We start from the raw sequence: 26,192 nt of genomic DNA, 5'->3' as shown, positions 1-26,192 counted from the left end.
AGCTGTGGTGCAGAGGTAGACCTGGTTTACAGTTTGAGTATTCGGGCTTCGGCACATTTAGACCTGGCTTAGTTTACTAATTGGGATCAAACACAGGTGCAGACTTTATAGGTATGTAAATTGCTGAAGCACAGGTGTAGACCTGGTTGGTATGAACATAGAGGCTGAAATGCAGAAGTACTCATTGTTATGACAATTGGTTCTGGCACGTAGCAGTAGACCTGTTTAAAAAAGTACATCTATATTGGGTTAGACGTGCAGGTGCACACCTGGTGTAGTGGAAATTCAGTACTGAGAGAGATTTGGTCATTTCTTAAAACAATAATCTTTATTTAATATTGATTAATTATTGCAATATAATATTAGTTTCACAGATGCAAGGATGATTTTGAAACAATTAGGGATTGTTCTTCTCCTAAGCTATCTCTAGTAAAACACATTCTTGTCTCTGTAATGCAGTCTTTAACCCATTTGTCAGCTCAAGCCATCTCCAGTGACCATACGCCCAGATTAGCTGCAGGGAACTAGAGTGGAGCCCATGAAAACACAGACACTAGTAGGACAGACATGTCTTACAATTAGTTAAATATGAATTGTTAACCATTAATATCAAATAAATCAGGTAAATATGTAATTTTTCCCTCACACTGGTCTATAACACTATTGGGGCTGAAGTAGAAGTGTAAACCTGATTTGTATGAATGTTGAGGCTTGGGCACTTGGGTAGATCTGTTTTTATATGAGTATGCCCTTGGATTTACCTGGTTTACATGAGTAATGGGGTGTAGGGATACACAAGGCTCATACAGGTAATGGGTGTGGATGGACATCTATTGCCCATTCATATATTTTCTGGCAACATGTTTGTGGTAGGAAAAAAAACAATGGGGCTGGGGCACATGTTTTATTATACCACTGTACTCAGAAATTATCTATGAAATGATGAGTGTATACATGTCCGAGATCACAGGACTAACATATGCAAATAACAGGTTAAATAGGTCGTTTCACTAAGATAATGCATGCGCTGTACATATTTGTCCTTAGAAGTGTGTCTGTAGATTGCCCTGGATTGCTCAAGAAGATGCTTGAGTCTCCCCAAATCCTTGCCAACAATTTTTAACCAATCACAGAGGGTTCTATGACGAACTTCCTGCTTTCAGTTGTCTCTCGTCATTAAACTGTTGGACATGGCTTGAAAGTACAAACAATTTCCATAAGTATATTCTTAAGTCCGCGGTTGTCATAATAATGAAACAGCTAACGTGGTTATGTGAAAGTTCAGAATGTGTATGATGTAAGCAGGGGCTGATGTTGTATTAGGCTGTGTCTCAAGGACGTGGAAAGAGGAAGACAAACTCGAGTATCGAGAAAGGGACTCGATTAATCGTTAGCTAACGTTACGGATCTGTTAAAATGGATATCAAGTATATATTGACTACAAAATACGTGTTGTCAACATATCCACTGCAGCACACGATTTTCAGGCCATGTCCATATATGTTTTAGCTAGTTCCGTAATCTAAACCCCAACCGACAGCTACGGCAAAAGGTGAGACGGTTCACCCCACACCGCATTCTAATTCAGTAAAATGATTATGGACGTTCCACTTTGGAATTTGAACAGGTACCTCGGGTTCCTCGCTGCGCAACTCGAATGTCAGCGAATATTTGTCTAGTAATCTGACGTGTCACAATTTGTACTACTTCAGTTTTTCTCTTCATGTTCAACAGGGGGATATTTTCTCGATTGAAGGGAATATATGGGATCGCGAGGTAACTGTCTAATAAATATTTTGAATTGTTTCATATGACTGCCAGAGGTCAAATGTTGCTCACAACCAAGCATGTTGATAGAGGATCGGGTTGAGCTAGCCTCAGTTTCCTTTGTTTACTCAGTTTGCATTTCAGAACAGCTGATACGTCCATTTCAGCACTGCCGCGACACTGCCAGACAGCGTGTTGTAGCTCTGACTTGTCCTGCGACCACTGACACCAAACATACGAGCTCAAGCGGAATGGTAGCACTCGCTCCAACAGACATGTTTCATAGTTGTTATTTGTAGTGGTTTAAGACTAGCGATATATATCGAACGTTCTGTCTGTATTGCGTCGCAGTGCATACACCTTGCTTTCATTGCCTCACGCGACATACCGGTAGGCCGAGCAGCAACGATGTACCAGCAGAAATAAGTGATTTTAATCGGTTTTTGGTTCAAAGAACATCCACAAGTCAACATTTTAACCTGGCTGCATGCTTTTTGTTGTTGTTGTTGTAACAGTCCATTCGAGCACCGAATGGAAACTGTGTGTATATATATATAGTCTAGTCGTGGTGTTCTCATATCTCATTAATTTGTCATTATTGTCATGGTAGGCTAGTAAACTCCTACTGCATTGGTTACACTGTTATGGTTCAGATTTAGGTAAAGATTAAGGATGGAGTCAATTACATTGTGTTCATTTCAAGTTTTTATGAACTGAAATTAGTCATTTCAGAATATGGGATTAGCCAAACTCCCTAATTATGTTAATTCATTCTGATGTTGCCTATCAAGGTCAGTATTTCACTTGACATGCCTTAAACACACACCACTATTGATTATGAGGTGGCTGTATGACTCGCTCTCTGTCCTTTGTGTGTCCTGTGCAGTTACATTTTAGCTCAGATTTTCTAAAATGTACACAGATCAGAGTATATTGGGATTGCCTGAAATGAGAGAATGACATATATTAGAAACATTGTTGGTCCTGTATGGCTCAGTTAGTAGAGCATGGCACGTGCAACGACAGGATTATGGGTTCAATTCCCTGTTTACAGTACAGTTTTAATAAGTTTTACATGACATATTTTCCTTTAATGTCTTGAATATGTGTCTAACAGAGGAGGCTCCTCAGAGGAGGAAGTGGAGGACCATCCTCCTCAGTCAATTTCATGGCTTTTTTGAAATAGTGAAACATTAAAGTTATACTTTTTAGATAAAACTATACTAAATATATTAACCAAATAATTTATTAAAACACACTGTTTTGCAAAGGTCTACAGTAGCCTAAACAGCAATCTGTGGGTCAGCACCATGGTGTAGCCTGAGGACAGTTAGTTTACGTCCTCCTCTGGGTATATTGACTTCAATACAAAATCTAGGAAGCTCATGGTTCTCACCCCCTTCCATAGACTTGGACAGCAATCATGACAACTTCTGGAGGACGTCCTCCAACCTATCAGAGCACTTGCAGCATTAACAGATGTTGTCTACTCGGTCAAAGGATCAGAGTTTAAATCTAGTTCTAAAAGCATACGCTACAGCTAGCATTGCCGTGCATAAAATGTGACTCAGAGAGTGAAAGACAATAGTTTTACAGTTTTGAACAAATTAATTTCTTTAAAAATGAACGAGAGGGAGAGCTATATTTTGTTGTATTTTTTTTTCTCACTTAGCTAGCGAATGCAGCTAGATAGTTTAGCCTACTCAAACACGTAGCTCAAACAGAGAGGGATGCTATGTTAGCTAGCTGGGTATGGCTATCCAACATTGGAACTCTTCCAAGTCAAGGTAAGCTTTTGCTTTTATTAATTTATTGCCGCCGGGGCCTGCCGGTGTAACTGTTAAACTGCTTGCTGACTGTACTCTCTACTGCATGATTGTAGCAGGTTTACTAATGCGTTAGTTCTAGTAGCTAAGTTGATTATGAGATTAGCTAATATGTTGACAATGATGTAGGCTGCGTGTAGCGGTTATGTTATGAAGGTTTGGCTTGGAAAGTTTTTTTCGCCTGGTCACAGGTAGCTGATGTGTTGTGCACTGAAGTCCACAAGTGAAGGGAAAAGGTGAGAGGAGGAGAGTGCGTTGATGCGAGAGAATTATATGAGCAAAATTATTATGTTTGCATGTGGCTGCTATGAAAGTGAACTGTTTGCGTGATCAGGGGTGTGTTCATTCTGCCAATTCTGTTGAAAACCGTTTCTTAAACGGAAGAAAACGAGACTTCGATAAACATACCTGAATTTGTCCAATAGAAACTCTCGTTTGCAAATGTTGGACTAATGATTACGCCCTAGATCAGCTAGATGCAGGCAAGAGTCTGCAAGGCGGTATTGAATGTGTCAGTCTGTTACCTTGATTACTCATAATGTTCTCTCGACCTGTGCACCTACGTTGTAAACGTTTATTCATAGGCTAAGTTGTAGCAGCCTCATGATGGGTATAGGGAAAATGTGAGTATCATGTAGTAGCTTAAACCTATCAATGTTTTATTGAGCTGGATGAATGGAATATGAAGAACAGTTATCCAATATGCTATAATAGAAATAAGGCCATGCTCATAAAAAAAATTAAAATATTCCTTCCTCATCTTAAACGTTACCGACCTCTACTGGTGTCTAATGGTTTCTCTCTTGTGTTTCCCTATGCAGTTTCATCGGTTGAAATGAGTGTGCGTGCGGGGCAGGGTAGCAACGAGGTTCTGGTGTCCCAGGCGGTGTGGGACTACTTGGCCGCCGCCGGCCGGCCCTGGCTCATAGACTTCCAGGACAAGCAGGGCCTCAGCGCAGGCATTATCCGCAGAGGGGAGCGGGGAGGCTGCTGTGCAGTGCGGCTACGCCCCGTAGAGGGCTCCCGTTCTGGGGGAGGACCCGGGATGATGGAGGGGGGACCCATCTCCAATGAGACGCGCAAGTCCTTCATAGACTTATGCCGCTGCGCCCGGAAAGAGATGAGCAAACAAGAGGGGGGTCCTAAGTGGAAGAGGTCCATGCTGCCCTGTGTTGGGGTGGGGGTCCTGGAGGGGGATGGAGAGGGGAGCCTGCTAACACCTCAGCCTCCCCAGCCCAGACGCTCTCAGAGGCAGCAACAGAGGTGTAGGAAGCCTGCGGAGGATGAGGCCTGTGTGGTCCTCTCCAACTCCATGAATTCCATGAACTGCATGTCCCACGATGCATCAGGACAGAGGAAGCAGGACAACATGGAAGTCAACTGCAGTATGATGGCATCCTCTCATAGCCACTCCCAGAGTGAAGCAGATGACCACACCTCATGTTCCATCTGCATGGGAGACATGGTGGAGAGGACCACGCTGGAGAGGTATAGCTACATATTTCAAGTTTTAATGTCACATGCACAGGAACAGTGAAATGCCTTTCTTGTAAGCTCTAACCCCAACAATGCAGTAATCAATAACAATGTAATACTAAAAATAACAAGGTAGGGCCCCGAGTGGCACAGTGGTCTAAGACACTGCATCTCAGTGTAAGAGGCGTCACTGCAGTACCTGGTTCGAATCCAGGCTGCATCACATCCGGCCGTGATTGGGAGTCCCATAGGGTGGCGCACAATTGGCCCAGCATCGTCGGGATTTGGCCGGGGTAGGCCGTCATTGTAAATAAGAATTTGTTCAAACTTCCTAGGGATAGCCCCTTTTTTTTCTTCTTCAATTTTCGCCAAAAATGGCATGCCTAAATCTAACTGCCTGTAGCTCAGGCCCTGAAGCAAGGATATACATATTCTTGGTACAATTTGAAAGGAAACACTTTGAAGTTTGTGGAAATGGGAATTGAATGTAGGAGAATATAACATAATAGATCTGGTAGAAGAAAATACAAAGAAAAAAACAACCGTTTCTTTTTTTTCTACCACCATCTTTGAAATGCAACAGAAAGGTCCCAAATCTAGCCATTACTCTGGTTGTAATTCCGATGGTGTCCACAAGATGGCAACAGTCTATGTGCATAGTTTCTAATTGATAACTTGTAGTATGAGAACTACATGACATTTAGTGTGAAGTCACCCAGGCAAATCGTGAAGGAGACATTTACATTCACATGAATTTTTTTTGCAAGAATATCGTCAAATCTGTATACTTGGACTTTGATTTAGCTTTTCCAGTATTAGTAGCCATATTATAAGTTCAACATTTGCAAAACACCCAGTTTTCATAACTCTCCATATTCTTATGATTTTTGTCCAAAAGGAAAAGGCTTGCTGTCGCACAAGGTTAGCAGCTACATTTTGCGACAGATACAGGTTTTCCCGATAGCCAATGAGCTGGGCTTTACAGGACTATCTAGCTAGCCTTCTTTGACCCCGATTGGTGCTTATTTGACACAGTTACAGTCGATCAAGTGAAAGACCGCCGGCGTCATCAGCGTGCTATGAAGGCGTCGCTCTCTGAACAAATTTGGTGTCTTATAGGATGTACTACACCCCTAATGATATAGTGAAGTCTGGCTACAGTCTAAGCTCTCTAAGGAATAAGTACGAATGTGATTTGACTGGTTGAAACAACGTTTAGGGTAAGGTTTTCACAGATTCCTTTCTTTGCAAATTGAACGAGTGGAAATACAAAATCGATCGTGCATGCTATATGTACCCTTTTAGGATATGAAAAAGGATTTTATCTAACAAAACGACACTTCATGTTATCTCTGGGACCCTTTGGATGATAAATCAAAGCAAGATTTCAAAATGTAAGTACACATTTCACCTTCAGAGGTTAATTTAACAAACCTATCGTGGTGAAAAAAGTGTTTTGTTAGTTGCTCTCAAACAATAGCATGGCATTTTTTCGCAGTAATAGCTACTGTAAATTGGACAGTGCAGTTATATTAACAAGAATTTAATCTTTCACCCGATATAAGACACTTCTATGTACCGACATTTGTTGTTTCTCTAAAATCTGTGATCGTGACACACGGCGCTGCATGATTTACAACTGTCCCGTTGACGGGACTCCTATCCCTAACACTGACTTGCCTAGTTAAAAAAGGTAAAATAATAAATAAATAAAACACTATGTAAAAATAAGTAAGCATACTATATACAGGGTCAGTTCCAGTACCATATTTACAATGTGCAGGCATACTGCATCGATAGATAGATATGTATAGGGGTAAGGTAACTAGGCATCAGGATATATGATAAACAGAGTAGCTGCAGCATATATGATTGTGTGTGTAGAGTCAGTATAAATGTATGTGCATATTGTGTGTGAGCTAATTGAGTGTTTGTATGTGGGTTGGGGTATCAGTGTGCATTGTGTGTAGGGCCCTGTGAGTGTACATAGAGACCGTGCAAAAATAAGAATAAAGCACAAAGGTAAACTATGTCAGCCACGCCCGTTGCTGACAGGTGTATAATATCGAGCACACAGCCATGCAATCTCCATAGACAAACATTGGCAGTAGAATGGCCCGTACTGAAGACCTCAGTGACTGTCAACGTGGCACCGTCATAGGATGCCACCTTTCCAAAAGTCAGTTCATCAAGTTTCTGCCCTGCTAGAGCTGCCCCGGTCAACTGTAAGTGCTGCTATTGTGAAGTGGAAACGTCTAGAAGCAACAATGGCTCAGCCACGAAGTGGTAGGACATACAAGCTCACAGAACGGGACCACCGAGTACTGAAGCTCGTAGCATGTAAAAATCCCCTGTCCTCGGTTGCAACACTCACTATCGAGTTCCAAACTGCCTCTGGAAGCAGCGTCAGCACAAGAACTGTTCGTCTGGAGCTTTATAAAATTGGTTTCCATGGCCGAGCACACAAGCCTAAGGTAATCCGCAATGCCAAGCGTCGGCTGAAGTGGTGTAAAGCTCACCCGCCATAGGACTCTGGAGCTGCGGAAACGTACTCTCTGGCGTGATGAATCACGCTTCACTTCTGGCAGTCCGATGTACGAATCTGGGTTTGACAGATGCCAGGAAAACGCTACCTGCCCGAATGCATAGTGCCAACTGTAAAGTTTGGCAGAGGAGGAATAATGGTCTGGAGCTGTTTTTCCATGGTTCGGGCTAGGTCCCTTAGTTCCAGTAAAGGGAAATCTTAACGCTACAGCATACAATGACATTCTAGACATTTCTATGCTTCCAACTTTGTGGCAACAATTTGGGGAAGGTCCTTTCCAGTTTCAGTGTGACGATGCCCCCGTGCACAAAGCAAGGTCCATACAGAAATGGTTTGTGGATCAGTGTGGAAGAACTTAACTGGCCTGCACAGAGCCCAGACCTCAACCCCATCAAACACCTTTGGGATGAATTGGAACGCTGACTGCGAGCCAGGCTTAATCACCCGATCTCACTAATGCTCTTGTGGCTGAATGGAAGCAAGTCCATGTAGCAATGTTTGAACATGTAGTGAAAAGCCTTCCCAGAAGAGTGGAGGCTGTTATAGCAGCAAAGTGGGGACCAACATAATGTTAATGCCCATGTTCGACGAGCAGGTGTCCACGTAGTCTAGGCCATGCAGTGTATGTAATGTTTTCAAAATTGAAAGTAAAACCATTCTCTCACTCCCTCCCAAGGTGTGGCCACGCATTCTGCCGGTCATGTCTGGACCAGGCCTTCAAGGTGAAGAGAGCGTGTCCGGTGTGTCGTCTGGTGTACGGCCAGCTCATAGGGAATCAGCCGGCTTCCGGGACTATGATGGTGGAGAGGGACCCAGATCTGGAGTTGCCGGGACACGAGGGCTACGGGTGTATCTGCATCATCTATAGCTTCACACCTGGTCTACAGGCGGTGAGTATATATGACATGAGAACAACCACAAGGAGGTACAGTTGAAGTCGGAAGTTTACATACACTTTGGTTGGAGTCATTAAAACTCGTTTTTCTACCACTCCACAAATTTCTTGTTAACAAACTATGGTTTTGGCAAGTCGGTTAGGACATCTACTTTGTGCATGACACAAGTAATTTTTCCGACAATTGTTTACAGACTACAGATGATTTCACTTATAATTCACTGTATCACAATTCCAGTGGGTTGGAAGTTTACATACACTAAGTTGACTGTGCCTTTAAACAGCTTGGGAAATTCCAGAAAATGATGTCATGGCTTTAGAAGCTTCTGATAGGCTAATTGACATAATTTGAGTCAATTGGAGGTGTACCTGTGGATGTATCTCAAGGCCTACCTTCAAACTCAGTGCCTCTTCGCTTGACATCATGGGGAAATGAAAAGGAGCCAGCCAAGACGCCTGAAGGTACCACGTTCATCTGTACAAACAATAGTATGCAAGTATAAACACCATGGGACCACGCAGCCGTCATACCTCTCAGGAAGGAGACGCGTTCTGTCTCCTAAAGATGAACGTACTTTGGTGTGAAAAGTGCAAATCAATCCCAGAACAACAGCAAAGGACCTTGTGAAGATGCTGGAGGAAACGGGTACAAAAGTGTCTATATCCACAGTAAAACGAGTCCTATATTGACATAACCTGAAAGGCCGCTCAGCAAGGAAGAAGCCACTGCTCCAAAACCGCCATAAAAAAGCCAGACTACGGTTTGCAACTGCACGTGGGGACAAAGAAAGAGAAATGGAGAAATGTCCTCTGGTCTGATTTAACAAAATAGAACTGTTTGGCCATAATGACCATCGTTATGTTTGGAGGAAAAAGGGGGATGCTTGCAAATCGAAGAACACCATCCCAACCGTGAAGCACGGGGGTGGCAGCATCATGCTGTGGGGGTGCTTTGCTGCAGGAGGGACTGGTGCACAAAATAGATGGCATCATGAGGGAGGAGAATTATGTGGAAATATTGAAGCAACATCTCAAGACATCAGTCAGGAAGTTAAAGCTTGGTCACAAATGGGTCTTCCGAATGGACAATGACCCCAAGTATACTTCCAAAGTTGTGACAAAATGGCTTAAGGACAACAAAGTGAAGGTATTGGAGTGGCCATCAGAAAGCCCTGACCTCAATCCTATAGAAAATGTGTGGGCAGAACTGAAAAAGCGTGTGCGAGCAAGGAGGCCTACATACCTCACTCAGTTACACCAGCTCTGTCAGGAGGAATTGGACAAAATTCACCCAACTTATTGTGGGAAGCTTGTGGAAGGCAACCCGAAACGTTTGACCCAAGTTAAACAATTTAAAGGCAATGCTACCAAATACTAATTGAGTGTATGTAAACTTCTGACCCACTGGGAATGTGATGAAAGAAATAAAATCTGAAATAAATCATTCTCTCTACTATTATTCTGACATTTCACATTCTTAAAATAAAGTGGTGATCCTAACTGACCTAAGACAGGGAATCTTTTACTAGGATTAAATGTCAGGAATTGTGAAAAACTGAGTTTAAATGTATTTGGCTGAGGTGTATGTAAACTTCCGACTTCAACTGTAATATGTACAGAAATGGGGATTAGTAAGAAGTTTTTGTTCTAGTCCACTTCCAGGGCTTTGCTGTCTCTGACACAGCATTTGCATTGCTAACCTTATCTCTTTAGTAGTATTCAGTTTTATATAACATTTAAAAAAATAAGATGAATACTTCATAGACTACACAAACCACCCTTCAAATCGAAGTTTATTGGTCGAATACACAGATGGCAGGTGCAGCGAAATGCTTATGTTACTAGCTCTGACAGTGCATTACAATTACTGTGGTTCTTCAATAATTATGCATAGCACTTGTTGGATGCAAATTTGTCCTGCTGATTTAGTTACACCGTGATATTTTCCCACATCATCTTGATCCACTAAGGAATTTTCCGAATGCGAGTTAAGTGACGAACAGCTGTTCTGATGGCACATGCGACGCGACAACGGCCCAAGGGCTGGAAAAAAAGTGTTCACGAGGAGTGTCCAGAATATTTTGTCTCATTCATTACGCAGGTGAAGACCGTTGTGCCTGAATCCACGTTGGATCGAATATCCCTAGAAATTGATGTTGATTATCTGTTGTTGCCTGCTTGACTTACAGCAGGGTCTCGTTAGATTTAACAGAGAAGGTAATGAGCAAATTTTTTTCTCCACTTGTTTTTGTGCCTCGGATTGGACACAGTCTACTGTGCGCAATTGTGTAGGATAGACTATTGCACAACACCCAACGCTATTCCTATTGATTATTCTGGATACAATAACAAATTACATAGCGTAGTGGGCTTATTGACAATATGATCTGGTGAAATAATAAAATAACATGACAAATCAATTTTGTTTTCCATGTTAGAGCTGCAGTTTTAAACTACAAGGAGCTTGAAGTAGCCTACTTGAATTTGGAGCTCAGAAATGAAGTACTGGAATAGGCCTAGCTTGAAAATCAGACATTTCATCCATTTGGTGGTGAAAAGTTGTAATTATTGTAGCCAGTTGTCTATATGAACCGTGCTTAAAGGATGTATAGTCTTAGGTCTATGTTGTTGTATAGCTAGAGTTATGAGCCAATTTGCATACATTTACTTTTATTCCCCTAAGTGCACGTGGAACTGCATGAAAATCATTTTTTCCCCAAACCATTTTGAAATTGATTCCAATGTCACACAATGGCCCCATTTTATTTATAGAAAGACCCATAAACAGAATATGAGGGGACCAGTGTTCAATTACTCTATATACAGTGCATTCGCAAAGTATTCAGACCCTGTAAAAAAAAAATATATATATATATATTTATATAAGTATTCAGACCCTTTGCTATGAGACTTGAAATTGAGCATTCTGTTTCCATTGATCATCCTTGATGTTTCTACAACAGTCCACATGTGGTAAATTCAATTGATTGGATATGATTTGGAAAGGCACACACCTGTCTATGTAAAGTCCCACAGTTGACAGTGCATGTCAGAGCAAAAACCAAGCCATGAGTTCAAAGGAATTGTCCGTAGAGCTCCGGGACAGGAATGTAGAAGCACACATCTGGGGAAAGGTACCAAAAAATTCTGCAGCATTGGAGGTCCCAAAGAACATAGTGGCCTCCATCATTCTAAATTGGAAGAAGTTTGGAACCACCAAGACTCTTCCCTGAGCTGCCCGCCCGGCCAAACTGAGCAATCGGGGGAGAAGGGCCTCGGTCAGGGAGGTGACCAAGAACCCAATGGTCACTCTGACAGAGCTCCAGAGTTTCTCTGTGGAGATGGGAGAACCTTCCAGAAGGACAACCATCTCTGCAGCACTCATCTAATCAGGCCTTGCCACTCCTCGGTGAAAGGAACATGACAGCCTGCTTGGAGTTTGCCAAAAGGCACCTAAAGACTCTGACCTTGAGAACAAGGTTATCTGGTCTGATGAAACCAAGATTGAACTCTTTGGCCTGAATGCCAAGCTTCACGTCTGGAGGAAACCTAGCACCATCCCTATGGTAAAGCATGTTGGTGGCAGCAACGGAGCACAGAGAGCTGTGCTCCATTCATCTTTCCCTCGATCCTGACTAGTCTCCCAAACCCTGCCACTGAAAATCACAGCATGATGCTGCCACCAACATGCTTTACCGTAGGGATGGTGCCAGGTTTCCTCCAGAAATCCTTGATGAAAACCTGCTCCAGAGCACTCAGGACCTCCTACTGGGGTGAAGGTTCACCTTCCAACAGGACAATGACCCTAAGCACACAGCCAAGACAACGCAGGAGTGGCTTCGGGACAAGTCTCTTGAGTGTCCTTGAGTGGCCCAGCCAGAGCCCGGACTTGAACCCGATGGAACATCTCTGGAGAGACCTGAAAATAGCTGTGCAGCGACACTTTTGCTTTGTCATTAGGGGGCATTGTGTTTAGGTTGAGGTAAAAAAATAAAAAATAAATTTAAAAAAATCCATTTTAGGTTAAGGCTGTAACTTAAAATGTGGAAAAAGTAAAAGGTCTGATTATTTTTCCGAATGGACTGTACATGGGGCATTAGTCTCAAGATGCAGGGCTTAGTTTCTGGCAGTTAGCTGGCCAGTGATAATTGTTAAACAGTCTGATGGCCTGGTCTCTTGGTCCCGGCTCTGATGCACCTGCACCCTCTCTGTCTGCTAGATGGTAGCAGAGTAAACCGACCGTGGCTCAAGTGGCTAAGGTCCTTAATGTTCTTTTTGGCCTTCCTTTGGCACAGAGTGCTGTTAATGACCTAGAGGGCAGGCAGCGTGCCCCCAGTGATGTGTTGGGCTGACCTCACCACCCTCTGGAGAGACATGCAGTTGAGGGGGGTGCAGTTGCCGTACCAGGAGGTACGACAAAATCCTCTCAATGGTGTATCTGTAGACGTTTGTGAGGGTCTTACGGGCCATGCCAAATTTCTTCAGCCGCCTGAGGTTGAAGATTTTCCGTGTTGGTGTGGTGGGATCATTTCAAGTCCATTTCAGGTCCCCTTTCACTTAAGAATATTCATACACTTTGGTAGTTTTCCTGGGGCTATGAAAATCCAGAAATAACATATCTTTCATAACTGGGCACTCAATTAGTATCTTACCCATATGTTTGTCTTAACAAAAAGCTTGGATATTTCAATGAAAACATGCCATGCTTGAAGTAATGTTATTGAATTTCTATACCACTTAACACCATTTTTGTGGTTATTGTATCTGTGTGTATATGTACATCTCATTTTTGTTCCTGTTCTTTTCAAACTTTCCTCTGAATTATGCCTGGGTCATGCAGCCGGAGCACCCTAACCCTGGTGTAAGCTACCCGGGTACGGACCGCATGGCTTACCTCCCAGACAGCCCAGAGGGGAACCGGGTCCTGGGCCTGCTCCGCCGGGCCTTTGAGCAGCGCCTCATCTTCACTATAGGGACCTCCATGACTACGGGAATGCATAACGTCATTACCTGGAACGACATCCACCACAAAACTTCCATATGGGGCGGACCACGCTGGTATGGAAACGCCTGTCTTTACTGAAGGCTAATGGAGATTTTAGTGTGTTTCTAAGATGTGAGATGTGACAGTAGCTTTAAAAAAATATATATGTTTAACAAATTTCAAACATCTAGTGATAAATGTATGTATATCTCTAACTCTTTCTATCACTCGATCACTCACAAGTCACACAGAATCACATGGCTTTAGTCTTATGAGATGTGACCGAACAAGAAAGCTATCCATGTTTTGAGCATGTGGTGAGAGGTTAAATGATGATTTCTGTCGGCCATTTGCTCCTAGAAGGCACTCTAGCTGTTCCTGCGATGACAACTGTCAATGACATGCTAATGGTGTTTTTATTTAATTTCCCCTGACAGCTTTGGCTACCCAGACCCCACTTACCTGGTGAGAGTGACTGAGGAACTCCGAGAGAAAGGCATCACTGCGGACTGACCGTCCAGATTCCAGAATGTTCCATTCTAGGAACACTAGGAATTCTAGGAACCTCTAGCTGTCCTGCTGCTGGTGGTTGCTAGGCTGCAGGCTCCTGGACCTAGACCCAGCAGGGCAGCGGATGAATACGACAGGGGACAGGGCTTGGCTCCACAGCAGAAACAGGATTACAGCCCAGTGAAGACTCTCATATCACTCCAAGACCTCTATGTGGAAAATCCTAACTTCTACTTAAATTGAATTTTCATTTAATCATGCAATGATGTCAATTAGAGACCATTCGACTTAAGTGGAAGTGAAAATTTGTCTTAAGTGGAATTTAGGTTTCACCCTTGTGTTCCTATGTTAGGTATCTATCTTCTGCTCAATCCAGCAGCACTTTGTGTGTAAGAAAACATAAAAGTGAGAGCAATGTGATTTTCTGTGTGACACAATCCTCTACCTTTCACTTGTGTTGACAATAGCAGGAATTTTTTTCTGAACTCATCCGAGCAGTTATAATGTAGGGATTTAATAAGTTGGTAAGTAATAAGTATTTAAATATTATTTTGAAGTCAAAGTAAAAGATAAGTCTATTTTGCCTGATATGTTTATTTCCATGCTGGGGAACACGTTCTTTATTTACCAGTTGCAAGCGCACATTATTGGTGGTCTTTCCAGTACGTTCGTAGAATAATTTACTTTTTCTTTAATTATTTTCTGTGATAACCTGTTACTTACAGTTTGTATAAAGACCATATCTGAGATAGGTGGCAGGCAGAATAGCACTGTCTGCTTCAATAGAAAGCTTCTAACTAAATAATTTAATTTCTCTAAAAGACGTTGCAATCTAAAGCACTCATAGGCACTTTGACAAAGGCAGTCAGTCAGTCGTTCAGTTCAGTGGCGGGCTGGTTGTTCTCTGCATATCATTAGAATGATCATGGTTCTCTGCTTCCTTTTCAGGGAAGACTAGTCTATGGAATAGTGCTCTGAGCAAATCGGGTAGGTGTTAGTCGTTAACAGCCCTGAAGCTAATAGCCTGGTAGCTATAAGTTGATGTCAATTTGCTTCGAGCCCTTCATTTCCATTTTAATCTTCCTCTCCTTTGATTTCTTCTCGCTTTTTACTTCCATAGGAAGAATGTTTTCTATTTGTGCTGGTCTAGGATCGGTGTGGCCTTTTTAAATCATAATGAATAAATTAGGGACCCTGATCCTAGATCAGCACTCGTACTCTGAGACTCTTTTTATGAATACGGAACCAGTTTTTGAACTGCTTGAGTTCAGTTTGATGTCCGGTCAGTCATTGGTCCTCATTTTCTACTGACCAGATTTACACGATGATGTCAAATGAGAAGGGCAAGATGTCGAATCACTTAAACCAAATCAAAGACAGAAAAGGGCTCTGAAATAATTAACTATGTGTCTGAAATGGCACTCTATTCCCTATATAGTGCACGAGTGCTGATAGGGGCCCATAGGGCTCTGGTCAAAAGTGGTGCACTATATAGGACTGGTTAAAAGTAGTGTACTGTGTCGGGAATAGGGTGCCATTTTGGACGCCAGCCCTGTCTGACCAGATGTTTGATTGTCTCATAAATAAAGAGGTATCTATCTGCTGTAATTAAAGTTTGTCTTAAGAGAATCTAGAATTAACAGTAAGTACCTGTAATATGAAAATGTTAAGGAGAATACTGCAGTCCCTTATAGGTGTATTGTCAGTGATTTATTTAATTACCTTGTTTTGATACATTTCTCATTGTTAGCGTGCCTTCTATTCAAGTTTGAAGAAAATGTAGCATGTTGATACTAATGAATAAGCAATTCTTTAGTAGACTATCAAATTCTTATTTGGAGGGTCAGCCGCAGCAGGAATTATGTTTTGTGCTTTCTGCCTTTCTACAGTTTGAGAATATAGAAACGGATGTGTATTTGACGTAACCTTTCTGCTATAAACAGTCGAAGTAGTCCAAAAATGTAGCCTCACTCATATGATCAATCTGTGTGTGTGATTTATAAATAAAACACTTTTTGATGAGAAGAATATGCATATAGTCCAGTCTGTGTTAACCTCTTATTCATTTGTCTGCAGTCGGATGATGTGAAATAATTTACTTGGCCCATACATTAATGAAATATCCATTGCTACGACCCAAATGGCACCCTATTTATGATAGCAAAAGTAGTGCACTATATAGGGTGCCATTTGGGACTTGAACTTTCCCCCCCCCCCATCTGTTTTTGTATTTTTTTGTTTAGGGACCAACTCGAATATCTTTTGAGAGACAGGAATAGTAGTTCAGATCAAGCTACCATGCAAATATTTCTATGCAGTAAACTATGTAAGTGAACTGGGGGTTGGGGTACAGGCAGGGGAATACATATTGAAAAGGATTGTGTTGCAAATTGATTGTGAGAAGTTAAAGATTTGCTTTTCTAATTGTGTTCATTTGTATTTTATGAGTCTGTTGATGTTAAACAATTATGTGGTTTACATTTTAATACTTGAATAAAAAAAAGGTTATGTTCTGTTTATGGTGGTGGTATTGTTTATTATTGATTTAATATTATGTAAATAGCCTCAGTACAAATCTGACATTTATGATCACATGTTTTTGATTATGCAATATTATAGCGAGACTTATTTATTTATGGTTGTAACACAACTCAACCCTCAGGAAGATATCCTATGCCTTGGTTCACACAAGGCAGCGCAAACTATTGAAGTGGAACTTAGCTTCCAACGGGTGACGTATGGTAATGACTAGATGTGGGAGGCTTTACTCCTCTTTCTGTCGACATAGTCCTCTTCCTGAAAAGCATAGTTCAGCTCAGACGAGTTGGTCAGATGACTTTGCGTTTTCCTGTTTCTGCTACAAATTAACTATGTACAAAATGTCCTCAAACGCTTAATCTACAATGACATCATCTGGATTCTCCAACATAGGCGATAGATGTACTTCTGCAGCAGAGCAGAGACTCGGCGGCGACGAGGAGGACCATTGCATAATATGCATGGACAGTTTTCAGGAAAAGATCACTTTAAAGTGTTCTCACTCATTCTGTTCAAGTTGTATTGACTCGTTTTTCAAAATTAAGCCCGCATGTCCGGTATGTAATAGTTTTCACGGGACCTACGAAGGAACGCAGCCCCGGGACGGGATCATGACAGTGAGACGCAACAGGCAGTGTTTACCTGGCTATGAGGAGGGGAATGGACATATCACGATTGATTATCACTTTCCAGCCGGAGTACAAGGGGTGAGATTTATTGTAGCCTATGTTTACTTTATATGTGACGCAGATGGCCTATATTTTATCGCAGAATTGAAAGTGTCCATAGACATTGTGCCACTATTGACTTGAAGATGAAAGGGCCATGCGTATAGTCGGAGATTAGTCAGAGATTCATCTTAATGTTCATGTTGTTCTTGAACGCCCTTATACGGAAGTCGATGAATTGCTTTGGTACTGCCCCTCCATGGCATTACAGTCTTGCTGGTGATGTCATGCCAGACAGATTAGCTGCTGACTTCTTTATCACCTAAGGTGAAGTTTGATCCTCCATGAGTCCCTAATTATAAGTAGTATGCTTCATCTTACCACCAACAGTCAGTTATTTAAAATAACATGATTAGGCCTACTGCCAGAGGAGAAGACCCAGCTCCGGTTTTGAGTCTGGTTCCTTTTGAGGTCTCATCCTTCTAGGGAGTTTTTCCTTGCTAGTGTGGAAAGGGGTTTTATAGACACCGTTGATTGATTGATATTCCTCTTTCTCGCCACATCCCGACCAGCCTGAGCATCCGAACCCGGGTGAGAAGTACTGCAGCACATCCAGGACAGCCTTTCTGCCAGCCTGTGAGGAAGGAGAGAAGGTACTGAGGCTGCTCCAGACAGCCTTTCACAGGAGGCTCATCTTCACCATCGGGACATCAGCCACCACCGGCCTCACCAACTCCATCACATGGAACGACATACACCACAAGACCAACATTGGTGGAGGACCACAGTTGTAAGTAGTCCTATCTATCCTAGTCTGAGGAAATAGAATCAGAATACTCACATACTGTTTGAATGCTCCTGAAGTTTCATGGTGACATTTCTGTCTCTAAGACTAATGAAGACCCATATCAGTGATTGACGGTGTTGTAACAGTGTTATTGACATTCGAGAGCGATCAAACATTGCCATGTTTTTGAAACGGCAGATCAATGTGACACTGAAGCTATTACGCCCTCTCTCTTTCCTCTTTGTTAGTTTTGGGTATCCAGACCCGGGCTACCTCTCTAGGGTCCAGGAGGAGCTTCGTCTGAAGGGAGTGACAGAGGAGAGCTGACTCCACTGGAGCTTCATGAAACCATAGAATTAGAATTACTCTTAGTTCAAATTCTATACATATTGTCACACTCAGGAATCAAACACAAGACGAGAAGAGCAGTTACGGTGTTGGGGAAGCTTCACTGAAAATATAGTTTACCAAGCTACCAATGCACACTAGAAGCTAAGCTACCCTTAAGAAAAATATAGTTTCCTTAAAGTTACTTTGAAAAGTAGTACACTACATCAAAACTACTTTGTGAAAAATGATCAAATTTAAATCTGAAATGTCATAGACTACAAGTTGCAAGAACAGATCACTTTACTGGTCAAATGTTATTAACAGAATGTGTAATTTGGCCTATTAAACACACAACAATTGCCTACTACGCCCATATTTTCTTTTCTTTTAGCAAAAAAAGCTGTGTGGGTTTCCAGTGGTTAGCTACACCACCACATGGCAAAAAAAGTAATTAACTACTGAAAACACTACCTAGATTTGAATTCAGTTCAACTACCACCAAACTACTGTAAAATGTAGTTAAATTACTAGTTGAACTACATGTAGTTCACTACTGAGCAGTTATGATTGTAGCCAACGGTTCCCAAAAAGGTTGGTTACAGACGTACAAAAATATCATACCTCCAAGACATGCAGCCCCAGACCATGACACTCCCACCGTTACAATAACAGGGAACAGGGGAGTTATTTTTTATATATTTCTTTGGGGGGGGGGGTTGATATTTGTGCATCTAGAAGGGTTAAGAAAAATATTTGATTCTTATTTACAATAAAAGTGACTTCAAAATGACACAATGCATTATTTACTATTGTGCACAAAATAATCTGAAACACAACCAAAACAAAGAGCAAATGCATCCAACAAATTTGTAGTCACAAGCTTGATGTAGTCATTGCGTGCTATGAATATGGGACCAAGTGCTGTAATTTCTAAATGGGTCACCCGATATGGATGAAAGTACCCTCAAATTAAAGCAGTCAGTCTTTGTTTAATTTCAAATCCAAACTTTTGGAGTACAGAGCCAAAAGAAGTAAAGATTCTTCACTGTCCCAATAAGTATTTGTGCTACCGAGTGGCACAGCGGTCTAAGGCACTGCATCTCAGTGCTAGAGGCGTCACGACAGACCCTGGTTCAATTCCAGGCTGTATCACAACCGGCCGGGATTGGGAGTCCCATAGGGCGGTGCACAATTGGCCCAGTGTCGTTAGGGTTTGGCCGGGGTAGGCCATCGTAAATATGAATTTGTTCTTAACAGACTTGCCTGGTTTAATAAAAATAAATACATAATTATGGAGGGCACTGTATATGGTAGCATAGCTTTAAGATGGTTCATCAAAGATGTGCGTTTTGACTCAATGCCTGAAAGTTGTGTTCTCAATATTATATTGCAGTTTCTTTATTTGTTTAAAAATGCTTATTTTTCTCCACTGATTGTGGCAGAAAAAAAAGCTTTTGATCCATGTATCAGAGAGCTAAGCGAACATTTATATTATAAAAAAAATAAAATATATACACATACACAAACACTGACTGTACAAAACATTAAGAACACCTTAATGAGTTGCACCCCCCCACACATACTATACACAATCCATGTCTCATTTGTCTCAAGGCTTAAAAATCCTTCTTTAACCTGTCTCCTCCCCTTCATTTCCACTGATTGAAGTGGATTTAACAAGTGACATCAATAAGGGATCATAGCTTTCACCTGGTAAGTCTACGTCATGGAAAGAGCAGGTGTTCTTAATGTTTGTACACACACACACACACACACACACACACACACACACACACATAGTATATCAAAAAAGTGAGTGCACCCCTCACATTTTTGTAAATATTTGAGTATATCTTTTCATGTGACAACACTTCAGAAATGACATTTTGCTACAATGTGAAGTAGTGAGTGTACAACTTGTATAACAGTGTAAATTTGCTGTCCCCTCAAAATAACAACACACAGCCATTAAATGTCTAAACCGCTGGCAACAAAAGTGAGTACACCCCTAAGTGAAAATGTCCAAATTGGGCCCAGTGTCAATATTTTGTGTGGCCACCATCATTTTCCAGCACTGCCTTAACCCTCTTGGGCATGGAGTTCACCAGAGCTTCACAGGTTGCCACTGGAGTCCTCTTCCACTCTTCCATGACGACATCACGGAGCTGGTGGATGTTAGAGACCTTGCACTCCTCCACCTTCCGTTTGAGGATGCCCCACAGATGCTCAATAGGGTTTAGGTCTGGAGACATGCTTGGCCAGTCCATCACCTTTACCCTCAGCTTCTTTAGCAAGGCAGTTGTCGTCTTGGTGTGTTTGGGGTCATTGTCATGTTGGAATTACTGCCCTGCAGCCCAGTCTCCGAAGGGAGGGGATCATGCTCTGCTTCAGTATGTCACAGTACATGTTGGCATTCATGGTTCCCTCAATGAACTGTAGCTTCCCAGTGCCGGCAGCACTCATGCAGCCCCAGACCATGACACTCCCACCACCATGCTTGACTGTAGGCAAGACACACTTTTCTTTGTACTCCTTACCTGGTTGCCGCTTGACACCATCTGAACCAAATAAGTTTATCATGGTCTCATCAGACCACAGGACATGGTTCCAGTAATCCATGTCCTTAGTCTGCTTGTCTTCAGCAAACTGTTTGCGGGCTTTCTTGTGCATCATCTTTAGAAGAGGCTTCCTTCTGGGACGACAGCCATGCAGACCAATTTGATGCAGTGTGCGGCGTATGGTCTGAGCACTGACAGGCTGACCCCCACCCCTTCAACCTCTGCAGCAATGCTGGCAGCACTCATACGTCTATTTCCCAAAGACAACCTCTGGATATGACGCTGAGCACGTGGACTCAACTTCTTTGGTCGACCATGGCAAGGCCTGTTCTGAGTGGAACCTGTCCTGTTAAACCGCTGTATGGTCTTGGCCACCGTGCTGCAGCTCAGTTTCAGGGTCTTGGAAATCTTCTTATAGCCCAGGTCATCTTTATGTAGAGCAACAATTCTTTTTTCCGATCCTCAGCGAGTTCTTTGCCATGAGGTGCCATGTTGAACTTCCAGTGACCAGTCAGTATGAGGGAGTGTGAGAGCGATGACACCAAATTTAACACACCTGCTCCCCATTCACACCTGAGACCTTGTAACACTAACGAGTCACATGACACCGGGGAGGGAAAATGGCTAATTGGGCCCAATTTGGATATTTTCACTTAGGGGTGTACTCACTTTTGTTGCCAGCAGGTTAGACATTAATGGCTGTGTGTTGTGTTATTTTGAGGGGACAGAAAATGTACACTGTTATACAAGCTGTACACTCACTACTTTACATTGTAGCAAAGTGTCATTTCTTCAGTGTTGTCACATGAAAAGATATACTTAAATATTTACAAAAATGTGAGGGGTGTACTCACTTTTGTGAGATACTGTGTGTGTGTGTGTGTGTGTGTGTGTGTGTGTGTGTGTATATATATATATATATATATATATATATATATATATATATATATATATATACATACATACACACACACTGAACAAAAATATAAATGCAACATGTAAAATGTAAAATGTTGGTCCCAAGAAGCTGAATAAACAGCATGATCATTACACAGGTGCACCTTGTGCTGGGGACAATAAACTACCTCTAAAATGTGCAGTTTTGTCACACAACACAATACTACAGATGTCTCAAGTTTTGAGGGAGCATGCAATTGGCATTCTGACTGCAGGAATGTCCACCAGAGCTGTTGCCATAAAATTGCATGTTAATTTCTCTACCAACATCGTTTTAGAGAATTTGGTAGTATGTCCAACCGGCCTCACAACCGCAAACCACATGTAACCACGCCAGTCCAGGACCTCCACATCCAGATTCTTCACCTGCGGGTTCGTCAGAGACCAGCCACACAGACAGCTAATGAAACTGAGTATTTCTGTCTATAATAAAGCCCTTTTGTAATGGAATGTGTAGCCTATAGTTCTAATTATTGAAGTTTAAGTTATGAAGCCTGTAAGAATCTTTGATAGCCTAGTGGTGCTCATCCTGTCGAGCTGATCTGTACATGTTGGTAGGCGCAAATAATGTGTAGGCCTGCGGCTGCATTTCAGATACATTTTTGTACATTCGAACAGCAGTAGGACCAATCTACCTTGTTTTATTAGGGCTTTAAAGCAATACTAGTTGTGCCCCCCTATGGATTTAAATTCCCAATCTGGCCCTCATACCATCATGGCCACCTAATCATCCCCTGCTTCCAATTTGCTCATTCATCGCCACTCCCCCCCCCCCCTGTAACTATTCCCTAGGTCGTTGCTGTAAATGAGAATGTGTTCACAGTCAACTTATCTGGTAAAATAAGGGTACCCCCCCCCAAAAAAAACGTTATGGCTTCCCAGTGGGCATGCCTGGCTCCCAAGTGGGTCCCAGGCCCACCCATGGCTGCGCCCTTGACCAATCATGTGAAATCCATAGATTAGGGCCTAATGAATTTATTTCAATTGACTGATTTCCTTATATGAACTGTAACTCAGTAAAATCGTTAAAATTGATGCATGCTGCGTTTATATTTCTGTTCGGTGTATATATATATATAGTACCAGTCAAAAGTTTGGACACACCTACTCATTCAAGGGTTTTTCTTTATTTGACTGTTTTCTACATTGTAGAATAATGAAATAACACATATGGAATCAAAAAAAGTGTTAAACAAATCCAAATATATTTTTGATTCTTCAAAGTAGCCACCCTTTGCTTTGATGACAGCTTTGCACACTCTTGGCATTCTCTCAACCAGCATCATGAGGTAGTCACCTGGAATGCATTTCAATAAACAGGTGTGCCTTGTTAAAAGTTAATTTGTGGAATTTCTTTCCTTCTATCGTTTGTTTTTGAACAGGATGATGACCCAACACACCTTCAGGCTGTGTAAGGGCTATTTGACCAAGAAGGAGAGTGATGGAATGCTGCATCAGATGACCTGGCCTCCACAATCACCAAGACCTCAACCCAATTGAGATAGTTTGAGATGAGTTGGACCGCAGAGTGAAGGAAAAGCAGCCAACAAGTGCTCAGCATATGTGGGAACTCCTTCAAGACTGTTGGAAAAGCATTCCAGGTGAAGCTGGTTGAGAGAATGCCAAGAGTGTGCAAAGCTGTCACCAAGACAAAAGGTGGCTGTTTTTTTTAATTTTCTATTTTTTTTATTTCACCTTTATTTAACCAGGTAGGCTAGTTGAGAACAAGTTCTCATTTACAACTGCGACCTGGCCAAGATAAAGCAAAGCAGTGCCACACAAACAACACAGAGTTACACATGGAATAAACAAACATACAGTCAATAACACAATAGAGAAAAAGTCTATATACAGTGTGTGCAAATTAGGCAAGAGGTGGGGGAGGTAGGCAATAAATAGGCAATTTTCAAGAATTTAAGAATTTCAAATATAAAATATATTTTGATTTGTTTTACCCTTTTTTTGTGGTTACTACATGATTCCATATGTGTTATGTTATAGTTTTGATGTCACTATTATTCTACAATGTAAAAATAGTAAAAAATAAAGAAAAATCCTTGAATGACTAAGTGTGTCAAAACTTTTTACTATTACTGTGTGTATATATATATATATACACTGCTCAAAAAAATAAAGGGAACACTTAAACAACACAATGTAACTCCAAGTCAATCACACTTCTGTGAAATCAAACTGTCCACTTAGGAAGCAACACTGATTGACAATAAATTTCACATGCTGTTGTGCAAATGGAATAGACAACAGGTGGAAATTATAGGCAATTAGCAAGACACCCCCAATAAAGGAGTGGTTCTGCAGGTGGGGACCACAGACCACTTCTCAGTTCCTATGCTTCCTGGCTGATGTTTTGGTCACTTTTGAATGCTGGCGGTGCTTTCACTCTAGTGGTAGCATGAGACGGAGTCTACAACCCACACAAGTGGCTCAGGTAGTGCAGCTCATCCAGGATGGCACATCATTTACATTTACATTTAAGTCATTTAGCGGACGCTCTTATCCAGAGCGACTTACAAATTGGTGCATTCACCTTATAATATCCAGTGGAACAACCACTTACAATAGTGCATCTAAATCTTTTAAAGGGGGGTTAGAAGGATTACTTTATCCTATCCCAGGTATTCCTTAAAGAGGTGGGGTTTCAGGTGTCTCCGGAAGGTGGTGATTGACTCCGCATCAATGCCAGCTGTGGCAAGAAGGTTTGCTGTGTCTGTCAGTGTAGTGTCCAGAGCATGGAGGCGCTCCCAGGAGATAGGCCAGTACATCAGGAGACGTGGAGGAGGCCGTAGGAGGGCAACAACCCAGCAGCTGGACTGCTACCTCCGCCTTTGTCCAAGGAGGAGCAGGAGAAGCACTGTCAGAGCCCTGCAAAATGACCTCCAGCACAAATGTGCATGTGTCTGCTCAAACGGTCAGAAACAGACTCCATGAGGGTGGTATGAGGGCCCGACGTCCACAGGTGGGGGTTGTGCTTACAGCCCAACACCGTGCAGGACGTTTGGCATTTGCCAGAGAACACCAAGATTGGCACATTCGCCACCGGCACCCTGTGCTCTTCACAGATGAAAGCAGATTCACACTGAGCACGTGACAGACGTGACAGAGTCTGGAGACGCTGTGGAGAACGTTCTGCTGCCTGCAACATCCTCCAGCATGACCGGTTTGGCGGTGGGTCAGTCATGGTGTGGGGTGGCATTTCTTTGGGGGGTCGCACAGCCCTCCATGTGCTCGCCAGAGGTAGCCTGACTGCCATTAGGTACCGAGATGAGATCTTCAGACCCCTTGTGAGACCATATGCTGGTGCGGTTGGCCCTGGGTTCCTCCTAATGCAAGACAATGCTAGACCTCATGTGGCTGGAGTGTGTCAGCAGTTCCTGCAAGTGGAAGGCATTGATGCTATGGACTGGCCTGCCCGTTCCCCAGACCTGAATCCAATTGAGCACATCTGGGAAATCATGTCTCGATCCATCCACCAACGCCACGTTGCACCACAGACTGTCCAGGAGTTGGCGGATGCTTTAGTCCAGGTCTGGGAGGAGATCCCTCAGGAGACCATCCGCCACCTCATCAGGAGCATGCCCAGGCGTTGTAGGGAGGTCATACAGGCACGTGGAGGCCACACACACTACCGAGCCTCATTTTGACTTGTTTTAAGGACATTACATCAAAGATGGATCAGCCTGTAGTGTGGTTTTCCACTTTAATTTTGAGTGTGACTCCAAATCCAGACCTCCATAGGTTGATAAATTGGATTTCCATTGATTATTTTTGTGTGATTTTGTTGTCAGCGCATTCAACTATGTAAAGAAAAAAGTATTTAATAAGATTATTACTTTCATTCAGATCTAGGATGTGTTGTTTAAGTGTTCCCTTTATTTTTTTGAGCAGTATATATATATATATATATATATATATACTATTATTATATAATAATAATATATAAATGTTCTTATATACCTCCTAATTCATCTCAATTAGATTATTGTTTATAGAGCAGTCAATTAAATCTGTTAAATTGTTTTCATGTACAGGATGTCCTTGTTGTGTATGACAGAATCCGCACCTCCATGCCATTTTCCTTCTACGTCAATAGAGGGCGATCCTCTCCTTCAAAATAACAGGAGCGTGCTTGGTATGCCGCCTCAGCACCAAATCCACTCTCTCTAAAACACTATAAAACAGCACCTCCGCACACCCCACCTGGCAAACCGGGAACATTCTCAGAACATTACCTAAGATTCCCATTAAGTTCTATTTACTGTAGGGTTGTATCTAACATGATGATAACAAAATGTTTATTTTTCTTCCAGAAAATGTTTTAAATGAAATATCC

The 26,192-nt window shown here is 42.2% G+C and overlaps 2 protein-coding genes across 4 annotated transcripts; both read left to right on the top strand.

The window, feature by feature from the left end:
* The first annotated feature begins 1,148 nt into the window (after positions 1-1,148).
* Positions 1,149-16,520, top strand: LOC106567006 (uncharacterized). 3 transcript variants are annotated; one of them, XM_014135766.3, is made up of 6 exons: positions 1,149-1,552; positions 1,735-1,776; positions 4,415-5,081; positions 8,291-8,504; positions 13,350-13,567; positions 13,931-16,520. In XM_014135766.3, the coding sequence occupies exons 2-6, from the start codon at positions 1,764-1,766 to the stop codon at positions 14,004-14,006; spliced, it is 1,188 nt and encodes a 395-aa protein (XP_013991241.1). In that variant the 5' UTR covers positions 1,149-1,552; positions 1,735-1,763; the 3' UTR covers positions 14,007-16,520. The 3 variants fall into 3 exon arrangements, with proteins under 3 accessions (XP_013991241.1, XP_013991242.1, XP_013991244.1); XM_014135767.3 differs by lacking the exon at positions 1,735-1,776 and having other exon boundaries at positions 1,150-1,552; XM_014135769.3 differs by lacking the exons at positions 1,149-1,552; positions 1,735-1,776 and adding an exon at positions 1,886-2,021.
* A 246-nt stretch (positions 16,521-16,766) lies between these two features.
* LOC106567009 (E3 ubiquitin-protein ligase DTX3) lies at positions 16,767-18,690 on the top strand. The gene is made up of 3 exons (XM_014135774.3): positions 16,767-17,248; positions 17,782-17,999; positions 18,245-18,690. The coding sequence occupies exons 1-3, from the start codon at positions 16,907-16,909 to the stop codon at positions 18,321-18,323; spliced, it is 639 nt and encodes a 212-aa protein (XP_013991249.1). The 5' UTR covers positions 16,767-16,906; the 3' UTR covers positions 18,324-18,690.
* The last annotated feature ends 7,502 nt before the right edge of the window (positions 18,691-26,192 follow it).

The sequence above is a fragment of the Salmo salar genome, chromosome 13, assembly GCF_965601325.2.
Source record: "Salmo salar chromosome 13, fSalSal1, whole genome shotgun sequence".
NCBI lineage: Eukaryota > Metazoa > Chordata > Actinopteri > Salmoniformes > Salmonidae > Salmo > Salmo salar.
Note: the sequence above shows the minus strand (reverse complement) of the source record. Positions and strands in the feature narration are given on the sequence as shown.

Coding starts and splice junctions, on each gene's coding strand:
- LOC106567006 (XM_014135766.3), top strand. Junction 5,082..8,290: donor GAGAGGACCACGCTGGAGAG/GTATAGCTACAT, acceptor CTCCCTCCCAAG/GTGTGGCCACGCATTCTGCC. Junction 13,568..13,930: donor ATATGGGGCGGACCACGCTG/GTATGGAAACGC, acceptor TTCCCCTGACAG/CTTTGGCTACCCAGACCCCA.
- LOC106567009 (XM_014135774.3), top strand. CDS start 16,907: ATGACATCATCTGGATTCTCCAACATAGGCGATAGATGTACTTCTGCA. Junction 17,249..17,781: donor TTCCAGCCGGAGTACAAGGG/GTGAGATTTATT, acceptor CATCCCGACCAG/CCTGAGCATCCGAACCCGGG. Junction 18,000..18,244: donor ATTGGTGGAGGACCACAGTT/GTAAGTAGTCCT, acceptor CCTCTTTGTTAG/TTTTGGGTATCCAGACCCGG.